Source organism: Saccopteryx bilineata, chromosome 3 (assembly GCF_036850765.1).
Source record: "Saccopteryx bilineata isolate mSacBil1 chromosome 3, mSacBil1_pri_phased_curated, whole genome shotgun sequence".
Lineage (NCBI taxonomy): Eukaryota > Metazoa > Chordata > Mammalia > Chiroptera > Emballonuridae > Saccopteryx > Saccopteryx bilineata.
Genome location: NC_089492.1, coordinates 99025278 through 99046069, shown reverse-complemented (window position 1 = coordinate 99046069; position 20792 = coordinate 99025278). Strand labels below are relative to the sequence as shown.

At 42.8% G+C, this 20792-nt stretch overlaps 1 protein-coding gene across 1 annotated transcript; it reads left to right on the top strand.

Annotated features, from left to right (window-relative positions):
- Nucleotides 1–7621: 7621 nt before the first annotated feature.
- COX7A2L (cytochrome c oxidase subunit 7A2 like) lies at nucleotides 7622–20151 on the top strand. The gene is made up of 3 exons (XM_066267008.1): nucleotides 7622–7777; nucleotides 17799–17930; nucleotides 19309–20151. Exons 1-3 carry the CDS (start codon nucleotides 7706–7708, stop codon nucleotides 19447–19449), a joined length of 345 nt encoding a protein of 114 aa, XP_066123105.1. The 5' UTR covers nucleotides 7622–7705; the 3' UTR covers nucleotides 19450–20151.
- The last annotated feature ends 641 nt before the right edge of the window (nucleotides 20152–20792 follow it).

Here is a 20792-nt window from a genome sequence, read left to right as displayed (position 1 = left end):
TGCTAAATCATTTATTTCGGTTGAGTAAATGGAACTGGTTTAGAGAGACGCTTAATGCAACCTGTTGTTTAAATGTGTGGAGATTTCTGTAAATCTCTCAGTGTTTCCTTTTATTGGGTGTGGGAGAGCTGGGGACAGGAAGGAAGGGGGGGTGTTAAAGGGCAAACATAGAAAAGATTCTTCTTAAGAAAACACCTCTAGAAGTGATTGCTTCTTAAACAAAACATGAATGCACACAGCAATTTCACGTTCTTGTTCCACCCACTAGGTTGTTCTTAATGATTCAAGAACAGAATTGCCTGGGCAGATTTACAGGCTCTGCGTTCCTGACATCTGTGCTGAAACAAGGCTACGTGTGTTTGCAGAGCGCTTGCTTTTGCTCAAGGGAGAAAACACTAACACCTTGATTTGATTTTTACCTTTGCCATGATTTAAGTGAAAATAGGCAGCCATTCTCCAGTGTGCACCCATGGGCTGTTAGGATATAAGAATGGGCACCAGGAATGAGGACAGGGTAGCCTGGCAATATGGGGGTTGAATGAGATGTGAGGCTCACACAAGTAAATGCCAACAATAATGTCTTCTTCTAGCTCTCCCCACTATTACAAAGCGGGGCTTCACTATAAGTTTCTTACTAGAAACCCCTGGGTTGTCTGGATGGGTGCTCTGGCGATTCCTCTCCTGGGACAGAGTTGGTGGACAACAGGGGTTCTGCTAGGGGTTGCCAGGCCAGAGCCTATGCCAACTTGACTTGGGTTTTCTGAGTTTCTCAGCTGTGGTTTGGGAAGTGTTATATTCTTTCCATTACCCTTTCTTTTGGGGGGTGGGGAATTTGCCTTTCATTAGATAGGTCCCCATATTTATGAATTCTTCCTACTCCTTTTTCCGTGGCTTTGCTTCACAGTCCATAATAGGTGCTAGTCACAGGCTTGTTCAATTTTTGGAAGAACACCCAGGCTAACCTTGCCATCTCTCCTCTTCGAGTCAGCCATTCTGGAATTCCCTGGCAGGCTGAGCCCAGGTACCTAATGTCTACAGGATGGTGGCTTTGCTCCCAGTAATACACTGATAATGCTGTGATTTAGCAACTTCACTTCACCTCTGAGATGCTGAGCAGGGAAATAACTTTCCAAAGGTAACTGAGCTTGTCAGTAGGAAGAGATGGGATTCAAATTCAGGCTGGTCTGGGGGTACAGCCTATGAACCTGTCACTCTTTTCAGAAGGTGATCTGAAGTTAGGGCTATGACTTTGGGTTTCTAGGTAGCGCAGAATTAAAGAAATGTCAAATCTCCACTGTTTAAGAATCTGAGGCAGAAGGGAAGGTGAGTACAATTACGGATTTGGTATTTGAAAACGATGTCATTTTTTATTTTAATGCAAATGCTAAAAGGTTGGCTATTAATTTACAGGCACACTAGACTCCTCTGTTTGGCCTTTGAGCTTTCAAGATAGACGCCACGTCTTTGGGGGCTGTTTTCATACTGGGTTTCATGACAGCTCTCACCTTAATATTTCCTGCTCTTGCAGGAAGAGGGAAGTGCAAAAGGGACAAAGGATTGGGAACTGAGGAATGGAAATGTATGTAGGTTATAATTTTTATTATAATCAGCTAGTATTACACAAACACAAAATTGAACAGTCTTAAAATTCTAATGCTTTTTATCATGTTAAATTAATTTTTGGTTTCTATCAGTGACTTTAGATTTAGTGTTTTTAAACTGAATTTATTGGGGTGACATTGGTGAATAAGATTATATAGGTTTTGGCCTGACCTGTGGTGGCGCAGTGGATAAAGAGTCAACCTGGAAATGCTGAGGTCGCCGGTTCGAAACCCTGGGCTTGCCTGGTCAAGGCACATATGGGAGTTGATGCTTCCAGCTCCTCCCCCCCTTCTCTCTCTCTCTCTCCTCTCTAAAAATTAATAAATAAATTAAAAAAAAAAAAAAAAAAAAAAAAAAGATTATATAGGTTTCAAGTGTACATTTCTATGATATATGATCGTATATTGCACTGTGTGTCCACCATCCAAAGTCAAATCATCTTGTCACCATATATTTGACACCTTTACCATTTTACTGAATATTATTTCCCATCTAGACATTCATATATTTACATATTTTCTTTTATCTTATATAATCCTTGCAATCAACCTGTTAAATTGAAACTTTTATTCTGTGGCCTAGAGGGGTTAAGAAATAGTCTAAGGTCACAAATCTAGTGCAGGCCTGGGATCTGGACATACTGGACATATTGCATAGAGGTAGATTTTTCCAAAGACAGGAAGGTCTACCACCTCATAAGAAAATGATCCAGCAACAGTCACCTTCTTGAGACCCAGGTTTATGGTTCTTAATCTCCTTTGCCACTTGACCACCCAATTTCATGTGATCAGGGAACTCATGTAAATAACTATGCAGGATGGTTGCTCATTTCTTACAGCTATGTGTCGAGATGATATTCCTTCATCATTTGTTCATTACTTCACTCATTCAGGTACTCATTCATTCGCCCATTCCTTCAGCAGCCTGGTGGAAAACCGCTACAGTGTTAACTCTAATGGGCAGAAGGGCCTTCAAGTGACCCTCCCTGTGGCTACACTTGGAAATGCTCACGCAAGTCTCCTCACATCTGCACAGGGGGTGATTAAAAAATATTCTAGCCTGACCTGTGGTGGCGCAGTGGATAAAGCATCTACCTGGAAATGCTGAGATCGCCAGTTCAAAACCCTGGGCTTGCCTGGTCAAGGCACATATGGGAGTTGATGCTTCCAGCTCCTCCCCCCTTCTCTCTCTCTGTCTCTCTCTCCTCTCTCTCCCTCTGTTTCTCCTCTCTAATAATGAATAAATAAATAAATAAATAAATAAAATTAAAAAAAATATTCTAAATTGGTAATTTGGGTTGTATGTGGAAACATTTTAAAAATTCTAATTTTTATGCCTTTTGGGGGTCTTATATTATTTGCTTATGTGTATACAGGCTTACAAAAGTCAAACATGCTCATTGTAAAATATTCTACGACTTCAGACATATGTATGCAGAAAGTGAGAATCTCTGGCAATGAGGCACCACCCTCTGACCCCAAACTGGAGAAGGCCACTGCTAATCCTCTCATTCTATGTAAAGGACAACATTGTATATGCTATATTTTTATAGATAATGTTAATGTAAAATTGTCTCTTTCTTGTTCAGGATCTCAATTTTTTAAAACATAATTAAGAGTATTCAAAATGATTTAAAATAAATTATGAGTCATACCTCAGCTTTTCTTAACCATTGAAATGAAATGGGATGTGTCAGAATTGAGCTAAAGCCCTCATCTCTGTGCACGTGCTTTGACTTGCACATAACGAGAAGCAGGCAGGCAAAAGTGAGGCTGCTTCACACACCATATTGACATTCAACAATGAGAAGGTCAGAGTAGGGAGTTGATGTCAATATATTCAGCCCATACTGCAATAAAGCTGTCCCAGAAAATGCAGTCCCAGCTGCTACTTCCCTTCTTTTGGGTGAGAAATGTACCATTCAGACCCTCAACTCCTTTGGTATGAAAATACCATGCTTTAACAAAGGTTTAATTGTTTTTTTCAATAATATTGATATAATCTAGATTGCAGGTTTCAAAGACAAACTTAAAATTTCCTCATCAGATAGGGTTTTATTTGACAAAAAGAATAACAGATGACAGCTGAGATTTCTAATTCTGCCACATGAAAATTACCAAATAATTGCATGACGGGTGTCATTGTTCTGAGAATCATAAAGTGCGTGTAGCTCTCCATTTTGTTTTCCAGTATATTACCGGGGATGCTTTTCCTGGGGATAGCACTAGCCGTTTTAGATGTTGGGGAAAATGTTTTTCCTCTGCACTTCTTTTTGCCAGAGAGAGTGGACATAAGTCACAAAAAGAAGGTAATACTGCACTATAACACGACAGTATTTTAGTTTGTTTTCCCTCAGAAACTCTACCTTAGAACTGGGCAAAATTCACAGGCATAAACATGTTTCCCCAGGTGAGAAAGGATCTTCAGTTTGTAGATTTGGCAGCAAAGAGACAGTAAAGAGGAGAAAAGCAAGGCTTCCTTGAGGACTATGTCCCAGAGATGCCCATCGCACGGTAAATCAGCACAGAACAAATGCTCATCACTCATATGTCTGCTTCCAGCTGACGACACCAAAGCCAGGGGACCCATGAGCCCTTCTGAAGACAGGGAAGGACTGAAGGACTCGGAGGAGCCCACAATAACCTCAACTACTACAAGGCCTACAGGCTTTAATTCTGCCAGACCCATCAAACGTCAATTTTTTAAAAAGTCAATTCTGAGAAAATTGGAGAATTAAAAACTCTTTTACAAAGAGGCTGTTCCTATCTACATTCAGTACAATCCAATTTAAAATTTATATCGGTCTTCCATCCACCCTTCCCCGAGCGCTTTCACAGAGTGGCCTGCCAGGGGCCATTAGCACATAGCCCTCGCAAATGGAGCAGCGGCAGCATGCAGATTCACCGAGCTAGGCTTGCATTTGCACTCACTCCAATCACTTGGCAATTGCCAAGCTTCTCTGCACTGTGAACTGTGGCCATTTCCCCTCAGAATAGCATCAAGGCAACAACCTGAAGGAATCATGCTATAAAGGAAGATCATGCTTTGATGTTGGGTGGGATATGCAAATAAGAATGAGAATAGGGTGCTTTAGTGCTGTCAGAGTGTGCTGCATTTTATTTGGGAAATGAGACAAAATCTTTCTCTGATCAGCCACTCCATGTGACATCCCAGCCCACACTCTGCTACTGACATTTTATCTCCCACTGAACAGCCCGGCTGTTGTAACATTTTTCAGGATTCTTAATTTATGTCTTGCAGGATCTAAAATCAGATGGCAGACACTTTCAGAAAATAACCAGTGTTGACAGGCACCTTTATGCCTCAAGAAGCTGTGCACCTTAGTGCTGTGAAAAGTTGGGTAATGTTTTCTACTTTCTTCTTATAAAATATGTCTAGAAGACAGTGGGATGGAGACAGAGAGCTATCCTAAATCATTTAATTTCTCTTTTTAATCTAAACTCTATAAGAGACCTTTTCTTCCACTCAAACATTGCCAGCAAGCTCATTCCCCTTTCTTGGTACTAGAGATTCTGGTGTTTAATTAATTAATTAACATTCACCAAGAAAAAAGAATTCTTATATATAGCCAAGAACTATGAAAAAGTGAAGTGACTTGCCCTGGCCGGATGGCTCGGTTGGTTGGAGCATTGTCCTGAGTGCAGAGGTTGTCAGTTCAATCCATAGTCAGGGTACAGACAAGAACAGAGCAATGTTCCTATCTCTCTCTTGCTCTCCCTTCTTCTCTCTCTAAAGTCAATAAATAAAATTAAAAATAATTTTTTTAGATTTTATTTTTAGAGAGAGAGCAGAGAGAGAAAAGAGAGACAAAGGGAGGAGGAGCAGGAAGCATCAACTCCCATATGTGCCTTGACCAGGCAAGGTCAGGGTTTTGAACTGGTGACCCAGGTTGACACTTTATCCACTGCGCCACCACAGGTCAGGCTAAAAAAAAATATTTTTTTAAAGTAAAATGACTCAAGGTTAAGATCAGCAATGTAACATTTGGGTAAGCTTTAAAACCTACTGAACTGTTCTCGGAACACTAGGGAGGGACAATATGATGATGATGAGTACAACTTACAGAAGAGGCAAACGAGGCTCAGAAAATGGACATGACAAGTTGCAAATCATTCAGGTTTGAAGAAACAGTGACTTAAACCCAAATCGCATTTTCTTTCCATTATGTTACAAAGCTGCTTTGTAAAAGCAGCGACCTTGGATTGGCTGATCATATAAAAACCTGAAATCTTTGCTCTTCAGAGCACTGGCATTGCTCAACAACCGGGGCTCTTGGGTTTACACCTGCCAAAGCCGGGACACGGGTGTACACCCTAGCTCTGGAGTACTCAGCCTTCGTCCTCCTCTTCTCAGGATGAATTTATGCCTATTTATCTATAATGAAATGCTAAGGGTACAGACTTTTTGAGTCAGATATCTAGCTCTGCCACTGACTAATAGCTGATCTGGACAGTATTCTTAACCTTTTCTGGGCATTGTTTCTCTGTACTGTAAGATGGAGACGGTAATAGCACCTATCTCATAGATTGTTGTAAAGATTCAATGAGTTTATTTATGGACAGTGTTATATAGGGCATCACTCAACAATTTGCCAGATGTTTTCATAAGAGCACTGTAAATGAACCTATAATATGCTTGTGAAAACCTGTGGCTAGATGATTTAAGCTAAGAAGAGCCTTGTTCACCCCTACAGGTAGGAAACTAGTATACTCCTTTTATACAGCACCTTGCACATATTGGAGGATCAAAAAACATCTTTAGCCTGACCTGCGGTGGCACAGTGGATAAAGCATCAACCTGGAATTCTGAGGTCACCGGTTTGAAACCCCTGGCTTGTCTGGTCAAGGCACATATGGGAGTTGATGCTTCCTGCTCCTCCCCCTTCTCTCTCTCCCCCCTCCCCCCTCTCTAAAATGAATAAATAAAAAAAAAATTTTAAAAACAGTTAAAAAAAAAAATCTTTAAATTGCCCTGGCCGGTTGGCTCAGCGGTAGAGCGTCCGCCTAGCGTGCGGGGGACCCGGGTTCGATTCCCGGCCAGGGCACACAGGAGAAGCGCCCATTTGCTTCTCCACCCCCACCCCCTCCTTCCTCTCTGTCTCTCTCTTCCCCTCCCGCAGCCGGGGCTCCATTGGAGCAAAGGTAGCCTGGACGCTGGGGATGGCTCCTTGGCCTCTGCCCCAGGCGCTGGAGTGGCTCTGGTCGAGGCAGAGCAACGGCCCGGAGGGGCAGAGCTTCGCCCCTGGTGCAGGGGCGTGCCGGGTGGATCCCGGTCGGGCGCATGCGGGAGTCTGTCTGACTGTCTCTCCCCGTTTCCAGCTTCAGAAAGAAAGAAAGAAAAAAAAATCTTTAAATTGAACAAAAGAGAATTCTACCTGAACTGAAAGTTGTAATCCTGAATCTTTTAGGCTCAAGGTACAGGCTTTTCCATTGTTTCTAACCCACTTCCCTCCACTTTCCACCTCATTTATCTCAAAGGGCAGAAGCCAGGAAAAGAATGAATAACGAGTTCGGAAAAAACTCATCCTGGGCAAAACCCCTAATAACCCCTTGTACCACGTTGTCAGAGAAGCCTGGCCCCTGCGTACCTACTGCTGGCCCCAGCGAGTAAGAGCGAGGCGGCAGGTAGCGGAAGAAAGAGTTGCACTAAGTTGAGTAGTCACCCCGCCCAGACCCTGCTGGCCCGCCCTAACCCCGCCCCCAGCCCGATGCCCCGCCCAGAGTGCGACCTACTCCACCCCGGCAGGTCCCTAGTCTTCGATCTGGTCCGCAGACTTCTGAGGCGTCTTGGCTCTGCCCGAATCCAAATGTGGGGAAAGAGGAAACCCCATATTTCCTACGAACCCCTATATAGCGTCTTTCCGTGCACTCCTGAGATTATTTTTCCCTTCTTGGCCCTGAGAACCCAGCTTCTTCCTTTATGTGGCTTAAAAGGACACATTTTAAATTAGGCGATCTCTGGGCAGCCCGTCTCTTATCCGCAGGGTCCTTGTGCTGAGCATTGGGGCCACCGCCGGTAAAGCAGGGTCCTTCCTTGAGGCGCTCGCGCAGGCAGAGGCTGCGAGTAGCCGGACATTGGCGCAATGTACTATAAATTTAGCGGCTTCACGCAGAAATTGGTGGGAGCATGGGCTTCCGATGCCTATAGCCCGCAGGTACGGGTAGCACCGCGCCGGTTAGGACAGGAGAAGTGGCGACCTGAGCGTCATGGCCAGGCAGTTGCGTCGCCAGAGCCGGACGAGGCGGCTGCCCGGTTTAATTTAGGTCGCCCCATACCTCCTGGAGCCTCTCCGCAGCCACCTGCGGCGGCTGTGGGGGCTTCTAGTTCTGTAGTTGCTCCCCCGGCGGAGCTGGCCTGGCCGGAAGTTGGGCCTGCCACTCAGCAGGGGTCAAGGTGACCCCTGGACTCGTTGCTTGTGGCTCGTGAGTTGTCTCGTGGGTTGGTGGGGTCCAGAATGTGGCCCGACCAAGTCCAGAGTTCGACTTTGTCATTGTAAATGCGGCCCTGCTTTTTTGTCTCCTCAGTGTCCCATTGTCAGCCCTCTGCCTCAGCCCAAAAGGCAGCCTTATCCAAGCACGAGATTGGAGAGCTGGAATGTCGGCATTGAGGGACTCAGTAGGGTCAGGAGAGGCTGTGTGATCAGAATTAACAGGTTCATTGAAATGTTTGGTGAGTCTGGGTGGTTACACGCAACAAGCTTGCGCGTTCTCAACTGTAAAATGTTTGACGGATGCGTCTTATCTGAATGGTCTGAAAAGAATTCCGGTTTCAGTCATTTTGCCAATTGGATATTCAGTTCTACCTTGAATTGAAAGATGAGAGACCTCAGAGTTCCGTATTCTTAATTTTTGCACAAATCCTGACTTTGCTGCTTTATTTTATGACCTTGACCAAGTTACTTTATTGTGAGCTAGCTCATCTAGAGCAGCCGCAGGACACATTATTACATGAGGTGTGTCAAGTGACCAGCGATCATTGGCAGGTGGTTGGTACTGGGTAAGTAAGTGGTAGCTATTCTCCCAAGAGCTGAGTCTGAGCTTCCATCATATTTATTTCTCATCCTCATAGAGTGGAGGAGGAAAAGTTGATAAGATACACAATCGGAAAACTGGGCTGGAATAGTAGGGGGCCCAGGTAGGGTCTAAAGATATACTTCATTATTAACCTCCTTTTTCTGTGGGACACTGAACCTTGTACAGGTGGAAGGATGGTTAAGAATGATTTCAATCTAAAAAAAAAAAATAAATTCAATATATTAAAAAAAAAAAGAATGATTTCAATCTAAGATGTCTATTAGCTAGGATACGGAGGACAAGAAGAAGGGCAACAGTTTTTTATAAATTTTGAGCTTGTGATACATCTGTTAACAGCTGGATTTGTGAATATGAAGTATCTTAGATCTGGGTATCTTCATCCCAAAGGTGGGAGTAGGGTCTGGTGGTGGTGGTGGTGGGATCACCCAGGGAGTATATAGGGAAGAAAAGTGGGAATAAAATCAGTCAGACTACAGAAACATGAAGGGAGGGTGGAGAAGAAAAATTTATCAAAAAGACAACCCAAGATTAGAAGGGAAACCAGTGTTGTGTCACTGAAACCAAATTGGTAATGAGGTCTAAAGAAGAAATTATTTGTACTGATTTCATTTACAGATTATAGGAAAGTAGCCATTTCTGTCATATCTGTTAAATGTTGTAATTTGAGTTTTAGCATACATCTCCCCTAGGAAGGTTCCATCTTACTTTTTCCTGCCAGTCCCTGTCCATCTCTGTAGTCTGACTTTTATCACTATAAATAGGTAGTTTTGCCTATTTTTGAATTTTGTATAAATGGGACCACATGGTAGTCTTTTATGTAAGTCTTCTTTTCTCAACATTTTTGAAGTTCATTCACGTTACATGTATTAGTAGTCATTTCTTTTTATTGCTATGTAGCAGGATTTATTATATGAATATATCACTATTCTGTTGGTGCTCTTTTAGTAGGGTTTTAGCATAACCTAGGTTTTGTTACCTACAAACGAAAAGGTGAAGTTTTAGACTAAAGTGAACGTATATTGCAGTTGAATTGGCACTCAGAGCAGAGAGTCTCCTGAGATGCATTTGGTACAGCTAGGGCTTTCAGGGGTCTAGCACCTCTTGAATTGTGTTTCTCTTGAGAATGTGAACTTCTTAGTTACTGATGAATTTCTTAAGTTATGTTGGAAGAAGTGATAACATGTAGGCTTTGTATGAATTGTAGATTTCAGAGTGATTGTGACAGGCATCCTCCAAACCAGGTGTTCTGACTTCGGTAATTAGGAGCACAGTACTTCGCCTTTTCCTTTTTGGGAAACCGCACTGGAAAATGTAGACATTTGTAACTTCTAGTATTATATAAAGTACATTGAATGACTGAGCATGCATTGAGTAACCTAATAGGGAAAAGCTAGTTCTCTAACAATAGTGTTTGTAGGGATTTATAAATCAGCTTGTTGGCAAGTAATGTGGGAAGAGTATTTTCCAGTGGTTGATTGGAAAGCATCTTGCATACCTTCACTTGTGTTGCCATTAAATTGAGGATAATAAACATGTGAAAAGATGATCAACATCATTAGTTATTAGGGAAATGCAAATCAAAATTTTTTTCTGTTTTTCAGAGACAGAGAGTCAGAGAGAGGGATAGATAGGGACAGACAGACAGGAACGGAGAGAGATGAGAAGCATCAATCATTAGTTTTTTGTTGCGACACTTTAGTTGTTCATTGATTGCTTTCTCATATGTGCCTTGACCGTGGGGCTACCGCAGACTGAGTAACCCCTTGCTGAAGTCATTGACCTTGGGTCCTAGCTGATGAACTTTGCTCAAACCAGATGAGCCCGCACTCAAGCTGGCAACCTCGGGGTCTCGAACCTGGGTCTTCCGCATCCCAGTCCGATGCTCTATCCACTGTGCCACCGCCTGGTCAGGCGCAAATCAAAATCTTTGAGATACCATTTCATACCTGCTAAAAATCAAGATGGACTACAGGTGTTGGGGAGAATGTGGAGAAACTGGAACTCTGGTACATTGTTGGTGGGGATGTAAAATGGTGTAGCCACTTTGGAAAATAGTTTGGCAGTTTGTTAAAAAGTGGAACTTAATTTTACCATATGACTTAGTAGTTTCTCTGCCATTTAAGCTGGCAGAATGTTCTTCTACGTAAAGGGAACTGAGTGATGGAGGAGAGGGGGCCACAGAGGAATCGCTGATTAAGTGTGGCTGTGGGGGATAGAGGTAGATCATGAAGGGCCTAGGGTGAGGATTTAATTTTGTGAGAAATAGGTGGGGGTTTACAAAGCAACAATGCAGAAAGTAGTGGTAGAGTCCTGTCCAGAGGTTGAAACAAGGACATGTTGCTTACCCTTACATGATGCCAGTGGCCGAGGCCAGGCAGATCCACGTTGAATTTGCACAAACGGTAGAGGAACTGCGGGGCTGGGAAGCAGTGGGCCATTCCTGTTTAATAGAGTCTCACAACGGCAGACGAGCAGACAGGCAGGGGAAAACCTCTTCTCACGGCAGCAAACGAACAAACTTCAAAAAACGAACTCCCACAGTGGTGGCCAGGCAGTCTGCAATCCACCATCCATCCTGAGGGCAAGCACCCATAGCCTTACATAGACTGTACACACGTGGGGCTGCCACGTGCTCACACACTAATCAGGCAAAGTACAAGCGAGCAAACCTAATACAGCTGTTTTCCCAACACCTTAGTTTCACGAAAGGTTTATGGGGGAGCAAGGTATGACCAGAGCTATGCTTTGAAAGCATATGACTGGGAGAGACCAGTGCCAGGGATCCTGTTAGACCTATAAAATCGTGAGAGTCTTCTGAGTAAAAACAGAGAAAGAGTCAGGTCTGGGAATAAGGACTTACCAATCGATGCGGGAGCCGATAGGGATGAGGAAGGAGGAACCCAGGTGACCAGGAAATGGAGGGTTGTGATGCTATCCACAGACACAGGTAGCTCCTGACTTGTGAGAAACTGGGTAAACTTTGGACAAGCAGAGTATGAGGTGTCAGGAACACAGATTTGACCCACTGTGGAATGAAAGATGTCCTAAATCACAGTGAAAGAGTTCATAGGTTTCTGTCATGTAAACGTTAATAATTTTTAAAATAACTTACTTCTCCACCTTCCTTCCTCCTCCCTAGACATAGAAGGTAAGAGAAAAGGAAAACTTTGAGCCAGTCAACTTTGGTGGGTAAAAGTCATGTTCACTTTACTCTTTTTTTTGGGGGGGGGTTGTATTTTTCTGAAGTTGGAAACGGGGAAGCAGTCAGACAGACTCCCGCATGCGCCCGACTGGGATCCACCCGGCACGCCCACCAGGGGGCGATGCTCTGCCCATCTGGGGCGTTGCTCTGTTGCAGCCAGAGCCATTCCAGCACCTGAGGCAGAGGCCATGGAGCCATCCTCAGCGCCCGGGCCAACCTTGCTCCAATGGAGCCTTGGCTGTGGGAGGGGAAGAGAGAGACAGAGAGGAAGGAGAGGGGGAGGGGTGGAGAAGCAGATGGGCGCTTCTCCTGTGTGCCCTGGCCGGGAATCAAACCCGGGACTCCTGCACGCCAGGCCGACGCTCTACCACTGAGCCAACTGGCCAGGGCCTCACTTTACTCTTAAATATTTTGGAGCAGCCCTGGCCGGTTGGCTCAGCAGTAGAGCGTCAACCTGGCATGTGGAAGTCCCAGGTTCGATTCCCAGCCAGGGCACATAGAGCGCCCATCTGCTTCTCCACCCCTCCCCCTCTCCTTCCTCTCTGTCTTCCTCTTCTCCTCCTGCAGCCAAGGCTCATTGGAGCAAAAAGTTGGCCCAGGCGCTGAGGATGGCTCCATGGCCTCTGCCTCAGGTGCTAGAATGGCACAGGCTGCAACAGAGCAACGCCCCAGATGGGCAGAGCATCGCACCTGGTTGGCATGCTGAGTGGATCCCAGTTGGGTGCATCCGGGAGTCTGTCTGACTGCCTCCCTGCTTCTAACTTCGAAAATTAAAAAAAAAACCCAAAACTTGGAGCAACTAAAAATAGACTAGGAAGAACTCAACTGCTAAACCTGGTTACAATTGAATGGCTCTTCATTATAAAGGTAGTGATTGAGCAAACAGCCAAGAGTCTATTGATATTAATAAGCAAAACCTATGTTTTCTGTTTGGCCTACAGTCCACTTATTTTAAGAACAGCTTGCAGTTGTTTTCCTGTTGTTATGCAGGCTCAGCTATCAAGTGCTGGTTTATATGATTTTGGTTCTGAAATATTCAAGTCTGCATTGTGGTGAAACTATAGACTTTCTTTGCTTACTTATGCATTCAATAAATATTTACCGAATGCGCTCTCTGTGCCAGTTGCTTTTCTAAGTCTTGGGAAATAAGAGCAGTGAACAAAAAAAACATGCCAAAGTCCTGCCCTCATGGGACTTCCATTGCAATAGGAGGAGGAACAGTAAACAAAGTGGAATATATTATGTTGACAGTGATCAGTGCTGTGGAGAAAAATAAAGCAGAAAAGGGGGATAGATTATTAAGCAGGGGAAGGACATACATCTTTAAAAAGGGTGGTTAAGGGAAGTTCTCACTGAGAAGGTGACATATGGGCAAAGACTTGAAGGTGAAGGTGCAAGTCATGCAGAGACCTGGAGAACAGCATGCTAAGCAGATGGAACACGCCATTGGGAAGTGTAAGGTGCTGGTCCAGCAGTGGATGGGCAGAGAAGGGGACGATGTAAGGTGGGCCGGGGTTGAGGGGTACATCTCGTAGGTTTCTGAAAGCCATTGTAAGAACGTTGAGTTTTGCTCAGTGAGATAGGAAGCCTTTGGGAGGATTTGAGCTGAGTAGTGATTACTTATGTTTGAACACATTCACTGGTTGCTGCATTTAGAATGTAGACTGTAGGGCTGCAAGGCTGAAAGCAGGGTAACCAGTTGTAGAAAGCCAGGGGTTTGGACCAGAGCGTGGATTGGTGGAGGTGGGTGAGAAGCGGTTAGTTTCTGAATATATTTAGAAGGTAGAGCCAAAGGGATTTGCAGATGTGTGAGCGAGAGGTATTAAGAATAATTCCAAGGCTTCTGGCATGAGTATATGGAAGGATAGCATTGTCATTTATTAAGATGGGGAGAAGCATGTTTTTTTTGTTTTTTGTTTTTTTTTTCATTTTTCTGAAGCTGGAAACGGGGAGAGACAGTCAGACAGACTCCCGCATGCGCCCGTCCAGGATCCACCAGGCACGCCCACCATGGGGCGACGCTCTGCCCACCAGGGGGCGATGCTCTGCCCCTCTGGGGCGTCGCCATGTTGCGACCAGAGCCAGGGAGAAGCATGTTTAAGGCTCATAATGTTGCTGGGTTGGGGTAGCCGTAGCCCTGGAAGAGGAAGTACTAAAGGGATTTTGCTCTAGGTCTCTTCCTGTAAATACAGCTTCCTAGCTGGTCAAGTCCACTCTTGAACCATAACGCTAGCCCTATCCAGCTGCCTTGGGACATAGGAAACGTTGACTGCTCTTAAATCATTAGGTTCAATGATAAGTGGGTGAAGTACCTTCCCATCACATTCATTCCTTTTACCTGTGAGGCTAGGACAGCTGAATCATTGATAGTATGGTGTAAAAAAAATGTGTAGGTTTGAATCCTGTCTTCCTCATGGGCTTCTGAGTTTTCTTTTAATTATGTGGAATGTCAGCTGACAATACCTCATTTACAGGGTTGATGTGAAGAGTAAATTTAGTTATGAAGGTTGTATAAGAACCTGAAACAGATGCTTATTATAAATGATAAAAAGCAGAATGTAGGACTTTACATTAAGACTATAAAGATACTAAAATATGTCTGTGAAAAAAGACGAGAATATATAATTTATAATTGGTGGGATAAGATAATGGGATGATAGGTAACTTTAAAATTCTATATTATAAACTCACAGTGTTATAAATGGAAATATGAAATTATTTAAAACTGTTAAGATGGTTGAAACTGTTTTCAGATATTGTTCTAAATGTTTGCTGTAGTTTGAATCACTGTGGGTGAACAAACACAAAACAAGTACAATCCTGTCTAAAAATGCTTTTACATTAATCTTTTAAAACATGAATTTAATTTCAAACCATTTTTGGATATGCTTGCTAGGAAGTGCTTTTAAATTTTTGTTCAAGGGGAAATGATCATAAGGAGGAAATACAAATTTCTTACAGAATACGGGAGTATGTAAAATTCTCCAGTTCAAAGAGAGACCCTTTTAAGCCTTGTTATTTCAGTGGTTAGGGTCACTCCTTCCCATCTCAGACTCCTGAGTCTGTTTGAGTTTATTATATACCTGATGTAGGGTAACAGCTCATTGATCAAACTTTCTCTTTAAGTGTATTGTTGTTTTTAAACAGTAGTTGAAGGGCAGTGGCTGGGGCTGTAGTGAAATATTTAAAACCCAGGTCTCTGGACTTTAGAGAGGTTTGAGTTTTGACACTTGGCTCTGTCTCTTTGCTCTGTGATCTCAGGCAAGTTACCCCCCTCCTCCCATCCATTTCTCTCCTCTGTAAAAAGGGAATAGTAACATTTCCCTAGGGTTGCTGTCAGGATTAAATGAAATGATGCATATGAAATGCGTAAATTAACATGATGCTGAGCACAAAGTCTCAGATATTAACTGTTATTCCACAACATTAATATTCAGAATAGCAGAGATTGTATCTGCCTTATTCATTGTGCATTTTCAGTACAGAATAAGTGCTCAGTAATATATGTGAGTTGAGTAAGTGCAGTACAGAATAAATGTCATGATTCAGCCCCATTTACAGAACTGTGTCTGAAGAAATAGAAGTCGAGTTTACTTTTATACCTTTTTGCCCTGTTGATCTAATGCCTGCCTGGTGGGAGTAACATTGAGGTTTTCAATTTTTGACTTTTTGACTAGGTTTTGTCAATTATAGGTAAATTTAGATTTCTTTGAAGAGATCAGGAACCAGGGGTATGACAATTGTATTTATTTATTTAGGCAAAGGGTTTCCATTTCCATCTGTAAAATGGAGGGGGCTGGGTTTGAACTCTACTTTCTAAATTTAAAATTTTATCTTCCCTAGTTAGAATTTAATATAAAAGGATGTGGTTTTATTGGAACTCTTAAGTTTTTAATTTTAATCAGCAGGTTATTTTGGAGAACCATCTCTCTCTCTGCCCTGTGGAGTTACTTCAGATAGAAGACCAGGGTTTCCCCCTAGATTCCTTCATCTCCCTCTTTTCCACCCCTCCCCTCCCTCTTCTCTCTTTTCTTTTCTGTCTATCTAAAGTTGTGTTGCTTTCCCTGCTGTTTTTGTGTGTTGGGGGAACCACAGGCCTCCTCTGAGCTGTGGACCAGTAGTGCTAAAGACGGGTTTGCAGGAGTAGGGGGTGTTTCTGGGTGCAAAAGGGGGTTGGAGCCCTTTTTGAGAGGTCCACATCCATGACTTGTTAGAGGTGGGCCAGGGGCCTTAGATTTCTTTTTTAAAAATAACAGCTTTATTGAGATGTAATTCACATACCATATATTTACTCACCTAAAATGTACTGTTAAATGTTTTTAGTGTATTCACAGATAATGTGCAACCATCACCATGTTAATTTTAGAGTGTTTCCATCACCTCGAAAAGAAACCTTTCAGATGGATCCCCCTAGTCTTCACCCCCAACCTTAAGCAACCAGTAATCTACTCTCTGTCTCTGTAGATTTTCCTGTTTTGGGCTGTCATATGAATGGGATCATATAATAGTGTGGTCTTTTGTGACTGGCTTGTTTAACTCAGCATAGAGTTTTCAAAGTTCATTGTGTATAAATTTATCAGTACTTCATTTTTCTTCCCTCTTAGGTTTTTTAAGCCTGTGTGTTTGTCCTTTATTGATGTGGCTGTGAGAGCTATAAATACTAAACCATTGTTAGCCCCCTAATCTCATTCAATTTATATAGAATACCTCCGTGTGCCAGACACTACTTTAGGCACAGATACTGCTCACAAAAATTAGAGGATATTTCAAAATGAATACGAAGCTATAAAATATCCCCTAATTTCTGTGAGCAGTGTATTTGTTACCTCAGGCAGTCCTTTCAGAGGTAGATACTGTTACTGTCATACACATGTCATAGAGGCAAACACTGAGGTTTCCTTTTTCTGTTTTTATAAACTTAAATGTTTTTAAACTTGCATGTTTATTAATGCTGGAAAATGAATTACTCTAATTAAATTAATTACTCTAATTTTTTTTTTTTTTGTATTTTTTCTGAAGCTGGAAACGGGGAGAGACAGTCAGACAGACTCCCGCATGTGCCCGACCGGGATCCACCCGGCACGCCCACCAGGGGCGATGCTCTGCCCTTCCGGGGCGTCGCTTTGCCACGACCAGAGCCACTCTAGCGCCTGGGGCAGAGGACAAGGAGCCATCCCCAGCGCCCGGGCCATCCTTGCTCCAATGGAGCCTTGGCTGTGGGAGGGGAAGAGAGAGACAGAGAGGAAAGAGGGGGTGGGGCGTGGAGAAGCAAATGGGCGCTTCTCCTATGTGCCCTGGCCGGGAATTGAACCCGGGTCCCCCGCACGCCAGGCCGACGCTCTACCGCTGAGCCAACTGGCCAGGGCCAATTACTCTAATTTTCTTGCTTTGTGTTTGTGTTCTGGTTCTGAAAGACAAGTCTGGTACCATTCCAGGTTCTTCCACATTGAGGTAGTCCTTTACTGAGTGTGTGGAAAGAGTGAAGACCTCTGGGATTAGAGAGCCCATGTTAGTGCACCTCTCTAAGAGAAGCCGAGGGACAGCCAGGTCTCTCTTGAAATCAAACCAAAGTTTATACAGATTTTAAACTTTTACTGATTTGATAAGATCAACACAATAGGTATTTCTAGCAGTTCAGTTTGGGCCTTTAGTTTTTGTTCCCTTCTCCCTATGCGCTCCTCATTACTCCCCATTCTTGATGGCAGGAAGTTCTTGAGAGGGTTGCTCTGGAAAGTGGACTAGGTGTTTTGTTGCAAGTTTGAGGATTTTAAACTGTAAACCTAAGAAAGTAACAGCCTTGTAATACAGAATTGAAGAGACTTACCTTCCCTTTCATGTGGTTGAATGACTGCCTCCACTGTCCCAGACAGCCTGCTCCCTGAAAGGCTTGTTCAGGTGCCCAGGCATATTTTCAACTTGACATTTTCTTTTTCCTGTAGGGATTAAAGCCTGTGATTTCCACGGAAGCGCCGCCTATCATATTTGCCACACCAACTAAACTGACTTCTGTTTACACTGCTTACGATTATGCTGGGAAAAACAGAGTTCCAGAACTGCAGAAGTTTTTCCAGGTGAGAGAAGATGCTCGAGGAACAGAGAAGCCTGTGAAAGAAATAATTTTTAAAAATTTATTGATTGATTTTCAGAAAGAGAAACCGATTTGTTGTTTCACTTATTTATACATTTATTGGTTGCTTGTTATGTGCCCTGACCGGGGTTTGAACCTGCAACCTTGGCGTATTGGGACAACATTCTAACCTAAATAGGTTAAAAAAAAACCCTATGAAACTGAGTCTTTGTCTAGTCTAATTTACTACCCACCTTCTTTCTTTTTCTTTAAACTAGAATTCACTTGATTTTAGTTTGAGCCATAAACTAGTAGAACTCTGTATACGTAGAAACTGATAAAAGAGAGGGTGATTAATTTCCTCATTAGGATTTGAGGGTATGCAGGTTCTAAAGTTGCATATATTGGATGGAGGAAGCAACAGCATGTGTAATCTATAATACCGTTCTGATTAATTTAGTATATATTTAGCTTTGTGACACACGCAATGAGTGACTTTTGGCATCGAGTTTTCTTCTAATTGTTTTTTGCCTCCTTGATATTAAAATTCACTGAGCTGTTGTTAGAAGTGGAGGAGGCTCTCTTGGGTTTGCTGATCAACAGAGAAAAGCCAGAATTGGATTTTAAAATGTTGTTACCATTAATCTATAAACAGCTCATTGAGGGGTCAGTGACCTCTCAGGTGCTGTGGGAGCGCTGGGGCCTGCTGCTGCTGTTGCTGGGAGGAAGCTTCTCCCTCCTCCAAAGTATGCCCAGATTCAGGACTGGCTTGGGGACTTCTGATCAGTTTAATTCTTTTTTATCTGATAAGTCTTGAGCAGGCATTTGGGGTCTTGAGTTGCAGTGGGGAGGGATTTTGGAGAATGTGCAAAATAAGGGATTAAACATTTTATGGATCTCATCATTAAACAGGGATTTAAGAACTTAATGGGAGGAAGGCAGCTGACTACAGAACTGGCTTTGAACCTATTAACTGACATGTGCTCCCAGACTTCATCCACTTCGATCAAGAAGTCACACTAAATGTAGAGCATTTCTTGTGCCTACAGTTCTTTGGTTAGCTGCTGATTACCTTTATGTTTAAAAAAAAAATGCACAAGTGCTTCTTTCCTAGTTGAGCAATATGATGCATTCCTTAGAAATTTGGAATTTGTTGCCTGCCCATTCCTGAGACTGCATTTTGGAGAATGACTTTGGACTTACTCGCTTTAGATATATTTATAAGAAAATATACTAGTATTTTAATTGCCATTTTAATGAATTATGGCTTTTCCCACTGAAATGTGTTGATGGATTAGTTACAAAGTAGAGACATTTTTTCTTTAGTAGCCTAAATTATAAATCCTTTTCTTGTTAACCATGTCCTTGATCATTCTTTCAAGAAATCTGACGGTGTGCCCATCCACCTGAAAAGAGGCCTGCCTGACCAAATGCTGTACCGGACCACCATGGCGCTGACGGTGGGAGGGACCATCTACTGCCTCATCGCTCTCTACATGGCTTCACAGCCCAGAAACAAATGAGTTAGGCTGCAAAGGACTGGTTTGTTTTTGGCACATAAACCCTTTGGAGTTTTACTTGAATGGTCTACTTAACATTTTGTAAGGAAAAAGAGAAAGATAGTAAGACAGTGATTCGGTGTGTTTATGAAATGCTCATGGCCTTTCAGAGCTCATTCGACAGTTAAAGCAGTTGTGCGAAGCAATGCTGCTGCTCGAGTTTGGGCTCGTGATTTCCCTGGAGGTTCTGGAGGAAGGTTGCATACGGCTCACTACCAGCAGTCTGCTCTGAGGCCCGTGGGGACTCCGGCGGCCTTTTTCAGCATGGGGTGCAGAAGCCTTTCTGGGTTTGGATATGTCTGAGGAAGGAAGACAAAAGCCGAGGCCAGGTGCATGAAAGGAGGGGTCTGAGTTTGTTGTTACCTTAGGGATTTTTCCATCCAGCAGTGAAATGTTAATGGAGATTATTTGCAGCATGCCTCTTCTTCATTGGGCAGTTTGTTTCAAAGGGTTATTTGCCTCATCTCAGACCTTCAGTGAAAATTTATGTGTAATTATTATGTATTTATTCCATCATGGGAACAGAACACCTGTTTAGTGCTGCAGTTTAGATCGATGTCTGTTTATTAATGAAGCTGTGACACAATCTCCTTTACCTTTTAAAAATGTTATGATTTTTAAATTATGACTTTATTTTGATTGTGGAATAAATACATGAATGAAAAATCTCAAGTTTGAAATTTTTTTTAGATCTTTCAAAATAATTTTAGAACACCAGAGGCATCTTAAACCTGAGTCTAATTTCTTTCTTTTTAATTTGGCACCGTGTAATCTTTACAAAATGGTTTCTCAAAGTCAAGTAATAGGAGGCTACTGGCATATTGATGATTACCATATGGTTCCTTATAGGAAACCTGCTTGCCCCTTAGTGAAATGTGTCTGTAACTCACAGTCATTTAGACATTAGTTTCCTGTGCTGTCACAATTGGTAGATTCACATCCCTATGTTAATGCTGAAAAAAGTTGGAATTATTATTATTTTTTTTTAAAATTTATTCATTTTTTAGAAGGAGATAGAGAGGGAGAGGAGAGAGAGACAGAGAAGGGGGAGGAGCAGGAAGCATTAACTCCCATATGTGCCTTGACCAGGCAAGCCCAGGGTTTCGAACCAGCGACCTCAGCATTTCCAGGTCGATGCTTTATCCACTGCACCACCACAGGTCAGGCAAAAGTTGGAATTTTTATATGTGAAATGGTGGTCTGTATTTTGCCATAGCAAAGAATAGTGATTTCTTACCGAGGATAAAATATTGTGTTTGAAAACAATAGCATTCCCACAGGTTAGGAAGCCATTATTTGTCTGTATA